The following is a 17,476-nucleotide window of genomic DNA, read 5'->3' as shown; positions in this document are numbered from 1 at the left end:
TAGATAGATAGATAGATAGATAGATAGATAGATAGATAGATAGATGGATAGATAGATAGATATTTTATTCATCCCGAGGGAAATTGTGGGCATCCAATAGCTTAGACAACCATAACACAACAAACACACATACACACACATATCTCACATACATAAAAATCACTCAAAGAAATGTGAGAGTTAACAATTTGTGAAGTGATTACAAAGGTCTGGCACGGACTGACCATGTGATGCAATGACCATGACAAGGTGCTATGGTAGAGTGTGTGCCATGGTGGTAGTGCAGAAGCATGTTGAGTCCCTGGGAAGAAAGAGCAGGTAGAGAGAGACAGAGAATACCAAAGAAACAGAGATAGAAAAATTAGGTGAGCACAGAGTGTAATATTTATGACTCTTAAAGCCTCTGCAGTCCTCATCCTTGCTGACACCATTTGACTCTGCAGTGTTACAGCCGGTGAATACACATTTGCAAAACAGATAATATGCACGCACGTCCTTTGCTGCTGCACAGGAATACAGAAAGCATCAACAGCACCCCAGGTTTTCCTTTTTCTTCAACAATATGGGGAACATAATCTAAATGCTTGAGATAGCTGTTTTGTCTACAACACTGCTGTTACCTATAACTGCAATAGAGGCAGTGAAAGGCAGATAGAAAGATATACTCCATACACCTAGGACAAAATCAGCCTGTGTTTATGAATTAAAATACTACTTGAATATTCCTACTCCCGGCTGATGAATGAGGCTGTCTGTTTTGAATAGCTGGGGAGATAGAGAGACAGAAAGAAGGAAGAGTTGGGAGACAGAGACAGCTGGAGTTCAGAAGATTGAGGAAGACACAATGAAAGTGAGAGAGAGTGAATCTTGACCAAAAAAAGGATACGGCAGCAATGAAGCGAACAGCTCTGAGGGGAATTTACCACCACAGGGAGGAAGAGCTGAGCTCAAACTACCGATAGCTCGGGCTTCTTTTTGCCTTTAGACTGCATTTGGCTCTAAAATAGTGTTGGCTGCTGAATAAATCATGTAGTGCTATTTTTCAAGGGCTATTTGCATTCAAACACAAAGACATCCTCACTTTGGCAACATCCACTTGGGAACACAATACATGAGCGGCTTGAGAAATGTTCAGATTTTCAGAAACTGTGCTTCTAAACAAGTCGTCAGGGCTTCAGTACTATATAAATGTAGAAAGAGCCGCTACAGTCATTCCCTGGCTGCAACGACAGTGCAGACACTTAGAGAGCGCAGTTGCAGAAGCTCTGGAAATGCTGACCAATCAGAGCAGACTGTGCAATTTCCACAAGTGGGGCTTAAAGACAGGCGCTAAAAGGGAGTGTTTCAGAAAAAAGGGTGAATACAGTAGCCTGACGAGCCAGACACACATCAAGATGTTGGGTCTGGGAACTCACCATTGGCAGGGCTCAATCTGAGGGGCGGGATAAACGGTTGTCTTTCAAATTCCCTCTGCACGCAATAGGATAGCACTACAACCAACCAGAGCAACGCTAGTTGATAGATTAAACTTTTGCCATATCCGGTCGGCAAAACTCCGAACACATCTTCCTTTTTTAAGAATGATGTCAGTGCCGTTCTTTGTTCTTTTCTCAAAGAAAAGTTTAACTCCAAGTCTCTAGAGTCGCGGCCAAAGCCGATTCAAAAGTCCGCTGTCCGCCAGCAGCAGCAGCCATCGTCTTGGTTTCCAAGTAGCAGGGAATTCAACGCGGAACCGTCGCAACTCTCCCGTCCTTACGTTAAGCCCGCCCACCGACTCTATACACGATGTGATTGGCCTGACTAGAGTTTGGTTTTTCCAGCTCGCAAGCCAACAGAGAGTTGCTAGACTGACCCTGGCTGAAAATTACATTTGCTGCCGCTAGGGTGCATCTACATTTCTAGGCTATGAATACAGGGATATTCAGACAGTATGAGAAAAATAATGTTGTTTTTTTTTACATTAAAGCATGTAAACATGTTCTAGTAGAAACCCCAAATACAATTATGAACCTAAAAATTACCATAATATCGGACCTTTAATGTAAATGCTGAAAGATTCAATCATGATTAATATTTAAATAAATAACTATTCATGACTTATTTATTAAGTCAGCTGTCAAACAGTGTGAGGTAGCTCATTCCATTCAGGTTTTAGACCAGCAGGGTATTGCAACAGGAATTAGATTTTTATCAACACAGAGGTGAGGCAGGACAACATGAAACTGTTATCAGACACATTTGAGTTACTTTGTACATTTTTTCTCCACAATTTAGTTATTGTGTTTTCCCCATGTGTGCAACAATCCCTGTCTTTCCTGACACCTCTGTTGCCCCCTTCTTTACACATGGCACCAGCAGTTTTTTGTGTTTTTTCGAGCAGACAGGAGTGTCAAAGAACTGGAGTTTCTAGTGCAGAACGTGATGCTTTACCAGCATTCAACACACAGACCCTGCCAGGGTACTGCTGAACTGGGTCCCTCTGGTGGTGGGCAAGTGTTTTATACGTTTGCCCCTGTCGGCCACCGTAGTTTTACGTTTGCACAACACAAACATCATCTGAGTAGTTTTACATTTGTGTCGGACTGGACAGAGAAGCCAATAGAAACAGTGTCACCATTAAAGCACTGATGAGTTTTACACTGTAAAATGTCCAGTATAACTTGGGGACATTTGTGTAAATAATCAAGTCTAGGGGATCTTTATCAAAACTGTTTGCTTATGTCATGCGTTTGTGTAAAAAAAAAAAAAAAAACTTAAATATCAATATTGGTATTATAGCTGGGCAATATATCGATATTATATTGATATCTTGATATGAGACTAGATATCGTCTTAGATTTTAGATGTCGTAATATCGTAATATGGCATAAGTGTTGTCTTTTCCTGGTTTTAAAGGCTGCATTACAGTAAAGTGATGTCATTTTCTGAACTTACCAGACTGTTGTAACTGTTCTATTATATGCCTTTACCCACTTAGTCATTATATCCACATTACTGATGATTATTTATCAAAAATCTCATTGTGTAAATATTTTGTGAAAGCACCAATAGTCAACACTACTAATATCGTTGCGGTATCGATATCGAGGTATTTGGTCAAAAATATCGTGTATAATATATGATTTTCTCCATATCGCCCAGCCCTAATTGGTATTATCCTCAAAAATCCTGTATCTGTCGGGCTATTACGTGCACATGGAGCATTCCTGCAATGAGTGTAAAATCAATATTGACACTGAAGAGTGACAATAACTATTCACTGCAGACACCTTGATACATCATTCCTCTCCAGCTCATTTGACAAGATAGAAAAACAGGCAGCCATGAAGAAAGTGAGAGACAGCTTAAGAAAGGTCTTCCTTTAATTACTGTGGCAGCAGCCTTCCCTACTGCGATTAGTCAGACAGGACCACACACACGCACACAAAATCTAAGTTATCCACAGTAAAAGGAACACCATCATTTTGGAGCACACCGGAAGAATCTTTAACATCCTGATGGAATGATAATCACCCTTTTTAGAATCAGAAACACACACTCACATACACGACACGCTGAGGATGAGCCCTGCCACAGTCTTTATGAGTCATTAGTAAAGGGCCCGGCAAAGCAGCCTTAAGATTATCTCCATCTCTCTCTGCAGTGTCGGGGCCTTGACGTCCCTGCTTCTGCATCTTTTGTATTAGCAAAGAGGAAACTTCAGAGACATACAATCTGTCTCAGTCATACAGTTTGCCATTCACATACATTTTTATGTGTGCACATAATACACAAGAGAGGCATCACTTTTGAAAGCTAGTGCAGCATCAGCCTGACAATAGTCTGGCATTGTCAGACCTTCCTCCACAGAGCTGCGGAGGAGGGTCTGACTAGTCCATACAGCATTCCGGGATGGGAGAAAAAGGTGCTCTGGTTTATTGGCATTTCTTTAAACCAATCACAATCGGGCGCCCGGATAGCTCAGTTGGTAGAGCGGGCGCCCATACATAGAGATTTACTCCTTGACGCAGAGGGCCCAGGTTCGACTCCGACCGGCGGCCCTTTGCTGCATGTCATTCCCCCTCTCTCTCCCCTTTCGTGTCTTCAGCTGTCCTGTCAAATAAAGGCCTAGAAATGCCACAAAAAAAACCCAAAACAATCGCAATTGTCTTTGGCAGTGGAAAGCGCCGAGCGGAACCATGGTGCCGCTGCAAAGTAGACTCGGGAAGGAACTTGATGGTGGAACGTGTGTACTTAAAGATTGTTTTAGTCGTGCAACAGAAAACTCAGAGTGGACAGATAGTCTAGCTAGCTGTCTGGATTTACCCAGCAGAGATCTGAGGAGCAGTTAACCATAGTCCTCATTAGGGTTTATAGTAAAATTACAACACAAAGAATGCGGAAGGTAGCGGACATCCGAAGACGGACATCCGAAAAGAGTGGCATCCGGCAGAATTTCAGGCAGATCGAGAGCAATCCCGGATGTGGAACGTCATGGATATAGACTAGCCTGACAACAACTGTATTATACAGAGACAATGTTAGAAATCCTCTTTGCATTTGAGCACTGATTCGGAGTGCTTTCTGATTTTCATTCAGTACTTCTAAATGATAAACAAAAGGTTGTAAAAGTAATCATGTCGGTTAACCATGTCGTCATGCACTTACGTTACTTTGTCTTCTCTTAAAGTCAAAGTTAAGCAACATTTCTTGTCAACTGTAAATAATGTTGTGTTTTGGAAAACAATAATCTTCAGAATAATAAGCCTTTTACACAGCTCAGAAAGACACAGCTGAAATGGATTAACAATCCATGGTACTGTGCCACTATTGGTACACCCTCATACAGCACACACATCGTTGATGTTATTAGTTGCGCCTGCACTTCTCCTGCACCGATGAGCCAAAACAGCCAAAAGTCAAACTCAGAAAATGGCAATTACATCCACTTTGAACTCTTGAAGATCCCAAGAAGAACTTAATGTAATTCCTCATGCGATATGTCTCCTTTTCAGCTTTTAGTGGAATAAAGCACAAGCACACATTGCCGTACATATGTCACCATACTCAGAGCTGAATATTTCAGAGCTATATCAGAGCTTTTAACAATCGTGATTGACCATCTCTGAGCCCATGTCTGTGAAAGCCCGTCTTACTCTGGCTCACAGGAACGATTTTTTTGTTTAAAGGTGTGGGCACAGACAAATGTGCATACACATTCCCAGGAAGGAAAGGCTCTGAATAATGTTAGGGATGATTCTCATCCAGCATCTCCCCGCTTTAAGCAGATGCCCTCAGGGAGGTGGTACAGCTTTGTTTTTCATGTGAGAGGTTCAAAAGAAGAACATTCCCTGAAGCTGTTCGACTCTTGAGCAGTGAACCTTTGGCCCTTTATGTACATGTTTTTAGCTTGTTGTCTTCTCTGTATTTATATATAGGGCATTTTGTGTATTTTCAATCGTCTGTCCATATTGGTCTCACCTGTTTGTTCCGGTGTATGTTGCACTTTGAGCTCACACGTTCCTCAAAACCTTTGTTGTAATGGCAACAATGTAAACTCAGCTCAAAATTTGCCTGTATTTTTAATAGAGCACCACTAGCGCACAGACACAAACACACAGGCAAGCTTTGCACACACACACACACACACACACACACACACACACACACACACACACACACACACACACACACACACACACACACACACACACACAGCACAGCACAGCACAGCACAGTGAAATGCCATTAATAAACCTCAGAGAGGAAAATGGAAATGCTCTGCCTGGAGGACTTGGAACAAAATGTCTGTTTTTCTCTTTCTCTATCTCTCTTCCTCTCTCTATAACTACATCTTGTCCTACCGGTCTATCCATCTCCTCCTCCCTCACTCTATAACCTAACCTCTATCACCTTGCCCCTCCCAGTCTGCATAATGCCAGTCAGACATACTGCGATCTAGAGAGCTTCTGGTCCTGAGGGCTGGACTGAATACTGTAAAAGATGAAGAAATATAAGTATTGGCTGCTGACTTCTAACTTCTTCTTAACTCCTTTCACCTCCCAAAAAAAGCTTTGGCCTCTAAAATTGCTCATGAGGTATCACTTCTAGGGTGCAAGGTAAAACTGTTGCTTGACGTTAAAACCATACTGATCCGGGTCCGATCACAGAGATCAGAAGGTAAGATTGACAAACCCTACATTTAAAAAAGTGGAGTCCAATATTTTGTTAACTGTAGCTCTATGTAAACAGACGCATATTCCTTCCCCAAAATACAGACCTCTCTCTTATTTCTCTCCCTTTCAATCAAGCGACTGACACTCACACAGCCGTTAAATATGTTCACTGCTGCTTTTGTTTTTCTCTCACATAAACATCTCAGAAGATAATTTTACCATACTCCAGTAAGACACACACACACACACACACACACACACACACACACACACACACCTAGTCTGTTTTGATGGAGGCCCACCACTGATTCTGTTTTTGCTCCAGCCGACCGCCCTCCGTGATTCATTATGCGGCAGTTCAGTTAGATTTGAACTGCGCCGTGTGTCACTCCTCATTTTCATCTTTGTCTGAAGAGTGATTAAGCTGCCGCTGCTGTATGTATTTCTGCGTGCATGCGTGTATATGTGGAGGCGGAGTGTTACGACGTGAAATAAGTGCTCCTCCAGTCGTGGTCGCAACGCACAACACAATCAGAATCTCTTTTGGGTGTGTCTTGTAACAAAGCTCCGATTCCTCTGACGCTAGTGACACACACACACACACACACACTAAAAACACCAAACCAAAAGATACAATAACAACAAAGAGATAACAGGAAAACACAATGACAATAAAAAAGGATCAGTGATGTGTTAGTCCGTAGGCACATGTGAGTGTTTGTAGAAGTTTTCGACAGTGTGCTGAGATCATGTCTATCTGCAGACACAGACATGAGACCTTCCAGCTATGCTGTTCGCACAGTCTTGGAGAATCAGTCACACACACACACAGACACACACAGACACACACACACACACACACACACATCCACTCAGCATGAAAGCATAGTGATGAACGTAACACAAATAGGCACCTCAAGGACTGAATTGTGACATGGATCAAACAAACAGGCCAGCTAGAGCAAAAACAACTGGTCTGACGTCAGTATCATGAGGCCAAACAAATCCTAAACCTGTGGCTTGACAAGGAAGCTTTAGTGTTCTCTCAGGCAGCTACTTGTGTTCATTTCACACTGAGCCTGTGTATTTGGCAGGACTACATGAGGGGTGTGTAGAAGTGTAGAGTTTTATGTTATACTATACCCTGGGTAAAGGGGGAGAAGTCATTGTTATAAAGCTAAAATGGTGATTTGGGTAAAAACGTTGCAGTGTGTAGGTCATAGACAGTAAAATGAATGGACAAAGCGACGCCGTAGACTTGCAACAGAGACCAGTGAAGGGCATTAGAAGCACTTTTCCGGTGATGGCTCAGCGTTACTGCGCAGCCTCCAACTGAGCTTGCCGACGTATATGTGACGTGAGCAACCTGTCTGATAAGTTGGAAGTCTTCTAGTAGCTGTGCCAAGAGAAATCTCAATCATTCCCAATCTTGCAGAGATGGAGAGCGTAGGTATATGTAAGGAGATAACATAGGCACAGGCTAATTATTGCTAACTAACATGCTAGTTAACATTAGTAATTAAACTAAACAGAAAAAAAAAAAAAAAAAGCAAGTATTAAAAAAAATAATTTATTAAAGGGGGGAAAAAAAAAAGGGGGTTTTTTAAAAAAAAATTAAATTTTTTTTAAAAAAACGTCTACTGACCATGACGTGAGGTACAAGGTGATAGAGCTTTTTATACATTCTCGTGTTTCTTTAGAAATAAACATTGGACAAATAGAGTCTTTAAGATGTAAAGTTATTCGCTGTCAAAGTGACGCCAAAATGAATGGTCAATGGAATGCTAATGGCGGGTGATGGCTTATTAGCATCAAAATGGCTCCATAGTAGGTATGCTTTGTGGAGGCTGGCTTACCCCCTTGGTGTAGGTACACGAAGGAGCCAGTGAAAGCTGGAGCACCCATGAATCAGCTTTAAAAGAAAACGATCCATACAAACTGCGGCAGTGGCAGCAACTTGTTTGTGCACATCCTGCATTCTCTCAGCCCGACAGCTCAGCCCCAAATGAGCAATTAGGGCCTTTCTGCTTACCTGCTCACCACAACAGATAGTATTCACTCAGCTTGTCAGAGTGAAGATCAAGAATAAACATATTATCTCTACTCCTCAAGTCATACACTTCTTATCTATTTACTCACACAACGTGAGTAAAAGCCACAAGAGACCTAATGATATTTGTGACAAGCGTTATGGGACATCTTACTCACAAGCCGGCAGCCCAAATGAGATTTACAGTCTTTTTCTTTACGTACTTTACATTACTTCACTTTTCATCCCCTTTCATCCACTTCCGGTGACCCCTGTATATAACACTTGGGGTTTTGAAGAGTCTGATTTCCAGGGAATAGTGTTTTTTTTTTTTTTTAACATCAGCCCTTCTGCCGCTGGTTTCCTTGAAATACTATGTAAAATCCCCTAATACAACGTGGCCATTACCTTTTCAAATAGCGTGGACCTCAATTTCCCTGCACTGATTCCTTCATAGGCTGTGTGAATAGATCTAAAGTGGGAGCCCCTGATCAGATTTCTGCCAGTTTAACCTTGACGCAAGTAATTCAATCCCTTGAAAAAGGAACTGGTCAATTTGCTCTGGACAGCTGTTCCAGACAAACGATTCTGATGCGAGCAGAGACAAAGAGGGACATCAATGAGCTATTAAAAGCTTCCACTGCTGCGCGACGGCCATCTCATTTATTTGTTGCCCAAGGCGGCGATATATAAACCTTGGACGGAGCCCTGAAGACGGACTGCATGTCAGTGTAAAAGACTCATCGAGGTAAAGGTTTGGCTGCTACTTCAGTATTCAATGCAGAATGACCCTAACCATGATCACACAACAGCTCCATCCGTCACATGAAATCCAGCACTGCTGAAATCCCTGACAGCATGATGATGATGACACTTTTATTGTCTCCAAGGGAACATGAATCATCTACTACAGGCTATCATTTTGCACACATTTCAGAATCCAACTCCAAAACACAATAACAGCTTAAGAAAACGTTTCAACTCCTCCATAGTTTATTCAAATGTCTGACCAAACTTAAGTCATCAGCTTGTCATAAAAATAAAATGACTTGTGGTCAATTTCATTCAATTTTGTAGTCAATGTTGTAAAACCTTCCCAACAATAGTGAATCTTTTTCAGATTTGTTTCTCCATTTGTGACGACAGTAATCGGAGTTATAAAATATCTTCTCTTGAAAATATGTCATTCACTATCCCATTTTTGGTTGATTTTTTATGCTGAGGATGTTTTTTTGCTTTGGTATACCACTCAAATGTAGTGGGCTTTTTACAAAGAGATGCATTCTTGGAAAACATGCACGGAAAGGGAAATTCCCCTGAGGAATGTTAGAGCCATATTTAACTGTGCTTAAATGTCAATCTCTAAAGCAGTGGTATGGTATCCCATAGGAATAACTGATTTTGGATACGTGCATTTCTTTACGTAACCAGTGGGATATTTGTCAAGAGAAACAGGGGGAAATGATGAGGTTTCTAGAGGCCCACTTCTACAAAGCTGTCACCACACACCTGCGTTAAACTGTCACAACATGACAGGTTGTGTCATGGGATATTAAACAGTACAATCTAATATTGAGCCACACACTTCAGGAACATCTTTCTGATTTCATATATGCAAGTTCCATTTTGTGTGCGTTTGACTATTACAAGAAACACATCAGCAGATAAGCCTCTTAGGAGTTCAAAACTGATGGAGACAGAGGAAATGTGAAAAGATGTTATAAGGGAATTAAAATGAAGTGGCATTATCGCCCACTCTCCCAAACTTAAATTTCTGTTAATACAACTTGAGTTAATTTATCAACCGGCATCTTCAATCAAGTAACAAACATCCATCCTTAAAAAAAAAATATCAGTTTACAGAAAGAGTGGAAATATGATGATAGTCAACAACAAATTCACATGAAGATAATAATATAATATCATTTACTGTGTGAACTCAACCTTTCGTGTTAGAAACTAATGGTGATGTCTCCCTCTAGTGGCTGAATGCCCACCACTCTGAACCCAGTTTATTACAAACATCAGAACCGTCCTCATCATTATGCTTGGCTATCTAATCGAGGCAGAGTCAACAGAACAGTCATTTGAATGTCAAACAATTACTGGTTCTGCTTTTCGGTTCTTATCTGAAAAAGACTGAAAAACCTATTACAATTGTGTTTATTAGTATACTGTAAATAATTTTGTGTGTGTGTGTGTGTGTGTGTGTGTGTGTGTGTGTGTGTGTGTGTGTGTGTGTGTGTGTGTGTGTGTGTGTGTGTGTGTGTGTGTGTGTGCGCGCGCCGCACACACACACACACACACACCACGATGAACATCAACATGCTGTGACTCCAACAGAGTTTGGTAACAACAGGGAGGTGTGTGCTCATGTGCACACATGCACCATGTGCACAACTGTGTGGGTGCACTGCCCTTGCTTGGAGGTGCATTTATAGCCCCTTTTCCTGTTGCGATGACTCAACAGTGAGTCACAGGCCCGGGTGAAGAGCAGAGTTGCGCAAGCCAGCGGCAGGTCGGTAACTTTAGCTAGGCATATTGGCAAAGGAGCCAGGGGGTGTTGGATAATGAGGAGGGTGAATCAACAACCACTGATGCGTCAATGTCAATGTGAGACACGAGGGGGGCCAGTACTGATATACTGTAAATGAATGGTTTCACTTGACAGGTTGGGGTGAGTAGGAGGGAAAGCATGCACCCCTTCCTAGGCACAGACACAGGTATGAATTATACATGTTGCATCTACCCGCGCCGGTGAGAGATAGGTAGTGAAATGACAAGGAGAGTGTGATTCACACAAATATACTTGAATGAACAGTCTCACACACACAGACAGCCAGCACTTACTGTACTGTGTGTGCACACACACCTCAGAGACACAATGCCAATCCGGTTTCTGCTATCTGCAGAATAGGCTGAAAAGAAGGGGAAAAGACATGCAAATAGAGCCAAGAAGATACAACTCCCCATGGCTCTTATCGCACTCTGCTCAGCCACAGCAGCACTGAGAAACAAAGAGGGGAAGGGATGTATTTGCAAAGGAGCCTACTATTTGGGGAAAGAAGAAAACCAGGTTTTCGAGGAGAATAACGCATAATAGTTTGAGATAGTTAGATATCTAGATAGATATCTAGCTAGATAGATAGATAGATAGGTAGATAGATAGATAGATAGATAGATAGATAGATAGATAGATAGATAGATAGATAGATAGATAGATAGATAGATAGATAGATAGATAGATAGATAGATAGGAATGATGTCAAAATGTATCTATCAAGTCTAGCACTGTTGATAAGAAACGTTCCCTCACAAAGGAGGACTGGAGGTATGTAGGGTTAGATAAATCAAGTCCCCATCCCCCAAAAGTGTGAGCTTGCCTGCACAAAGACAGTTTGGTTATCGCTCCTCTGTGGCATTATTCCCAGGCTTTTTTCATTTTTTTCTGTTAGCTCACTGCTTCAAAGGTAGACATGGAGTAAAAAATGTGTGTTTATGTATAATTGCGTGATTTTTGTTAGTCTGATTTGTGCGTGCAAATTCATGATTACATATGGGTTTCTTTGTATTCCCTGTCCTCCCTGCTTCACTGTGACTCTATGAGTGTGCATCCAGAAACTCCATTCTTCAAATCAAAAAGGCAACTTTTTGCATAGTGGATGATGATGAGCTCTGTTTTTGCTAAAAAATAGTAAATATCAGGCTCCCAAAATGCCCAGACACGTTGGGCGGTAAACCACCTTCAAGCACCTCATCAACCTGTCCTACTAAAACAGGGAGAGACAAGTCAGAGAAACACACAGCGTGTGTTTAGATGTCACCAGCTGCCAAAAGAGGTGTCCATAAAGAACAGTGTGACTGAGCTTGTTTTCAATTTCTGTCAAGATGTTGTATTTCAAACAGACAGTCAGTCAGTCAGTCGTATCTTCATGCTTCCTTTTAAATGTCCTCACCTCAGCTTGTGCAAACACTTAATTACAAACCTTCAAGCTAGTGCTGTTAAATCAGTGTTTTAAAAGGTTCTGCCTTCCAAATGGCTTTTAGAAAACGCATGGCTTTGAATATATATATATATATATATATATATATATATATATATATATATATACAGTTTAAACTACTAGTTAGAAGGGCATGTAGTGTCTGCAATCTGCTGATGGCTGATGGCTGAAATGCTTCTCCAGTCACAATGCTCACAACACAAGTTTGGGCAACAACAGTTCCAGGAAGCCCCAAAATAGAGACAGGAAGTACATTTAGTAAACACAATAAAAACATGTTAACATACTGTGTAAAACCCACTTTTCAAATAAGACTAATTAAGAAGCTCTCTTACTCAATGAGTTGCTCCATTCCAGCACCCCTGGGCTCCAGCGTCTCCCCAGGTTTGACTCGGTAATCCTCCTCTCACAAGTGAGACTCCTGGCTTTCACCTGATAAACATACACATACGTATATACATGTTAGCCGGCAGCAGCGCGCATACACCTAGAAGTATGTGAAAGAGAGAGAAATGATGAATGAGCAGATGGGGTATGCTTCTCTTTCACTCATTCATCCAAATCATCACTCATTTTAGAACCGGAGGTCTCATTGATGTTTCTGGAAACATACAGGACATGCAATCACTCAAACCATAGCCTTGTCTTTTGTCTGTGCCTCTACATCTGTCAGCCTCTCTCTCTGTCTCTTTAAGGGCCTCGGTAGGCCTCTCAGATCTTAAGGTGTTGAGTTTCAAAGTTGTCTTCATACTGTGTGATTTATGATGGAAACAGAGATAGCCTTGGTTTGACTGCTGTCTTGGACTTTCCTGTATGTATTTAAAATTACTATTCAGGATCCCTCCACTTAGGGATCTAAAGAATTTGAAGATGCAAATAAAAGTGGTCAGGATCATCAATTTCTCTCCATCTTTGTCAATTCCTTCCGGCAAAGCAAAAACCTATTCAACTACCATTGGTTTTATGTCTGATTTTTACATTTGGTACATAGGCCTACTTAAATAGCTGTGCTAATGATTGACTTTTTACATGTGTTAATAACACAATGCCATACACAGTCCTATATATTTATCTATAGTTTATTGTTTTACTGTTTATTCACTTTTTGTTTACTTCCTATATTTAGCTAAAAGTTTATTGTTATTGTTATTCTAATACTGTATTTTCTATACTGTATTTTTATACCTCTTTATTTTCGATGCAAGTGTTTTGTAAGCTGAAATCTGCTGCTAGAAATCCAATTTCCTTGCGGGAGTCATCCCAAAAGTATCAATAAAGAGAAGTCTAAGTCTAAGTCTTCATGGTGTGGATTTAGTATATTATCTTCTTCTTCTTCTTCACACACACAGTTAAGCTTGATTGTACAGCATGTGCATGAACAAGAACACATTAACACAGAAAGACTCGCCCACAAACCTTTCTGTATGCCAATAACACCGACATCTATTTCTCACTCAAGGAAACACACCATGAATCTAATGAATATTATTCATGTTAATGCAAGTTCATTATGCAGAGCTGCGGCACCTGGATAAACTGCGTATGGGTGGTAACACCTCTCTCACCCCGAGGCTGCATGTTAATCAAGCAGAACATCTGGCGAGAAGGGAAACATATTGTCGAGTTGAAATGACGGGACTCTCCCTTGATCCAAAGTGCTGAATGTTTTGGAAGGTGAACTTCACTTTAATTTGGGATGCACCATCATGCGCGTGTCTCTTTGTGCCAAGAACTGCTACAGTCAATTTTTATTTGCAATTGATAGTCTGCCAAAATCCAGCTTTTACTGATTTTAAAATCCTGGCAAAGCAAAGACAGCGGATGTTGACAGAGTGGCATTGTGCTGCAAGGTGAAGAAAATGCAAACTAAGGCCTCCTGCACACTGCCTGCGTGGCGTGAGCGTGTCAGCTGCGTGGTGTATCTGTTTTTATTTCAGCTCCCATGTTAACAGGTTAGAGCTTGCACACTGCCTGCGTGACGCGCACGTCTCGAAAACGCGTGCATGCTCGAAATTAGAGATGGTCCGATACCGATACCAGTATCGGCTCCGATACTGCCTAAAACGCTGGTATCAGTATCGGGAAGTACTGGAGTTTATGCACTGATCCGATACCATGTAATAAAGCCCTAAAGAAAATCTACGTTAAAGTAGTTTATTTATGTTCTTTTTCCGTTATAACTGACTGTCAACCTGGATAATAAAAGTTTCATGTTTCAAGTTTCATTTTCATGTTTCACAAAGAGTTTAACCTGAGCCAGACCGACAAAAAAAAATAGAAATCATATCACATCCATACAGGGATAGTAGTATACATGTTGTTAAAACATAATAAAATATATGACACACTGGTATCGGATCGGTACTCGGTATCGGCCGATACGCAAGTTCAGGAATCGGAATCGGTATCGGGAAGCAAAAAATGGTATCGGACCATCTCTACTAGAAATAGGACTGACGCCTATTTTTTACGTGACACACAAGCGTGATGCAAGCGTTTTCAGGCAAAATAGAATACGAAAAGATGTTTATATGTCATTTTGACACAAATACATATTAATAAATGACATTTTGATGTTTGAAAGTCTCTAGGTTTTGACATAAATGCAGATATAAATGTAATTTAACAAAATAAAAATAAATAATCGAAAAATAAATAAATAAAAGAAAAATAAATAAATAAATAATAATCGATTTTCAAATATTGCACCTGTCAGTACAGAACAAAATATTCTGTAGCCTATTTTGCCGTCAATACTGCCGACGTTGTCTTTGCTGTAATCAAATCAGTATATATTATTTCATTTAATCAATGCAAAACATACAAGTGTCCAGACAAGGCTAGCAGCAGCAGCGCCGCGTCAGACACGTTACTGGTGTGCAAAGACGTAGAAAACGCCACGCAGCCGCCACGCAACTGACACGCAACAGAAACGGCACGCTCACGCCACGCAGGCAGCGTGCTGGAGGCCTAACTCACCTTCCCTTTACATGCACCGACATTTTTCTTGACGTGTTCTGTGCTGTACAAGAACACCGACTGATACACATGACTTGATCTAAGAAAATGAGTTTTTTTAAAGTGATTATTTTGCTACTTTGTTAAACCTTCTGAAATTTGAAAATTGCTTTTATTTTATAAAATTTCTATATTTCATGTAAATTAAAGTTCTTTTTGAGTATTTGTAAGACAGAAATAAGCATTAAAGACATTAAAGATGAAATATTTCTTCTTTTTTTTTAGATGATGAATAAATTAATCTCTAAAGAAACATTTTGTCTTTGCTAACTGGACTGAATTAAAAGAAGGAAGAAGAAGAAAGAAGTACTTTATGTATCCCCTTGGGGAAATGAATTTTTCACTTTAGAAGTCACAATGTCTGATGTGGCAAACAGACTTTACCAACTAATCTAAGCTCAGACTGATATGTCTTGTAAATGATCTTTAAGCCTACAAAATATAGACAAGCATAAATATAAACATTATTTGAGCAATTTCCTAAATGATCTTGGACTGGGCTTCATCCTTGTCTGGGAAACAAACTGATACAGTTGTTCTAACTGTGTCCCAGAATGGCAAACTTTTGGGCAACAGACTGACAACTAGAGAAAGGGACTTGTACCAGCTGCTCACAGCTAAAAAGGCCAACAATACATCAAACAGCGGGGACAAAAGACAACTGCACCACAGAGAAAAGAGTTATTAAGTCAATAGTGTCTCAGCTGTATAATATGCTGCGGTTCTATCCAGCTCTCCCCTATTCAATTAGACTTAGTGGTGGTAGCTTTTTGGTCATCATACGCCTAAAGGTCATCTAGGCTAACTGTCATTTAAAACCAAATTATGTAAAAAAAAAAAGAAAAGAAAATAAAATTACTGAACACATTCCTCATGTTTCATTTGTCTTTTCACATATCTACCTTCTTTCCCTCACCAAAGCCATCCGCATTCACGGCTTTGCTTCCACCTAGTCATGCATAATAATCTGTGCTGTAACTTGGAGCAGTGGCCAGCCACTGCCTGCCTGTCCCATCAAACATGCATATGAAACAGATGTATCTTTGATGTATGCTTGTTCATGTTGCCCCATGTGCATGACTGTATGTATGAATGAGTGTGTGTGTGTGTGTGTGTGTGTGTGTGTGTGTGTGTGTGTGTGTGTGTGTGTGTGTGTGTGTGTGTGTGTGTGTGTGTGTGTGTGTGTGTGTGTGTGTGTGTCGGTGTGTGTCAGTGTGCTCCCAGGCCCTGCGGGTGAAAGTCAGACTGAGAAGATGCGGCTACATGCCCCAACACACAAGGAGAGAGGGAAGGCTGACATAGATCATTGGCAGGACAAATAATCAATGCAGCAATATGTTGCCATTATCTTTAAATGCATAATTCATATGACTGGAAGCAATTCTGTGCCTGTAATGTATAGCTATTAAACATACTGTATGTATTGTCGACTTCATTTAGATAGCCTCTGTATTACTTCACTATTTTAAGTTTTCATTTGCTTTAATTGAAAAGATTACTATCATAAATATATTCATACTGCTCTGCTCTCTAGCATTTTAGCACACATACAGTAGGCTGTAGGTGCTACTGTTATGTGTTAAAAAAAAAACACTAAGATGACATGCAATGTGTTACACATTTTTATATCTCCCTGGTTTACAACCATTCTGTGAAACAGAATATCATTAATAGGCTAATTGTACAAAATTAATTACAATATCTGCTTGACTCGTATATTATTGCATACCATAGAATTTTGTGCATTATGACACCATCATTATCAGTGTAATAAGATTACATGTGTCACACAATGTTCTCATCTCTGAAAGCGAACTTCCAAAGACTATTGCTATACTTGATTATTTTGATAATTGATTTATTGTTCAGGTCATTTTTCAAGCTAAAATTTTTTTTACCTAACAGCAAGGTGCTACTGAATGCTACGACAGCGCTCTTAAGTTCCATGAGTAATTCGATATATTGGAAAGATATAAAATAGAAATTATAAAAATTAGAGACAATTTCAATTGATACAATATATGGATTATAATAATTTATATAGCAAACTTTCTGGCTTTGGTGTGGTTTAGTCTTCCTAGTGTTTTGGCCACCCAGTGTGTTGTTATGTATGAGCAGTAGGAGGATATTTTGCTGGTGTTGCATTTAATGACAAGTACTGGCACTGGTCCATGAGACTGTCACCTTTTAGCATCTGGACTTGTGAAAATGTCCCTTGAACAAGATTGTAAACAAGTTTAATCATGAGTCATCAGAAAGGGAGAGCTTAT

The 17,476-nt window shown here is 40.4% G+C and overlaps 1 protein-coding gene across 3 annotated transcripts in view; it reads right to left on the bottom strand.

The window, feature by feature from the left end:
* The window catches only part of LOC120551712 (ankyrin repeat and fibronectin type-III domain-containing protein 1), a 136,696-nt gene that overhangs the window by 117,944 nt on the left and 1,276 nt on the right, over window positions 1–17,476 (bottom strand). For 2 of the 3 annotated variants that reach the window (XM_039789239.1, XM_039789240.1), the window contains exon 2: window positions 12,524–12,620. In XM_039789239.1, coding sequence (XP_039645173.1) covers window positions 12,524–12,540 — 17 coding nt within the window. In that variant the 5' untranslated portion in view covers window positions 12,541–12,620. Of the gene's footprint in view, window positions 1–224; window positions 263–12,523; window positions 12,621–17,476 lie in introns of those variants that run through there. The other variant, XM_039789241.1, reaches the window with a different exon arrangement.

This window comes from Perca fluviatilis, chromosome 21, assembly GCF_010015445.1.
Source record: "Perca fluviatilis chromosome 21, GENO_Pfluv_1.0, whole genome shotgun sequence".
Taxonomy (NCBI): domain Eukaryota; kingdom Metazoa; phylum Chordata; class Actinopteri; order Perciformes; family Percidae; genus Perca; species Perca fluviatilis.
The sequence above is the reverse complement of the archived record's forward strand: the minus strand, read 5'-3'. Positions and strand labels throughout refer to the sequence as shown.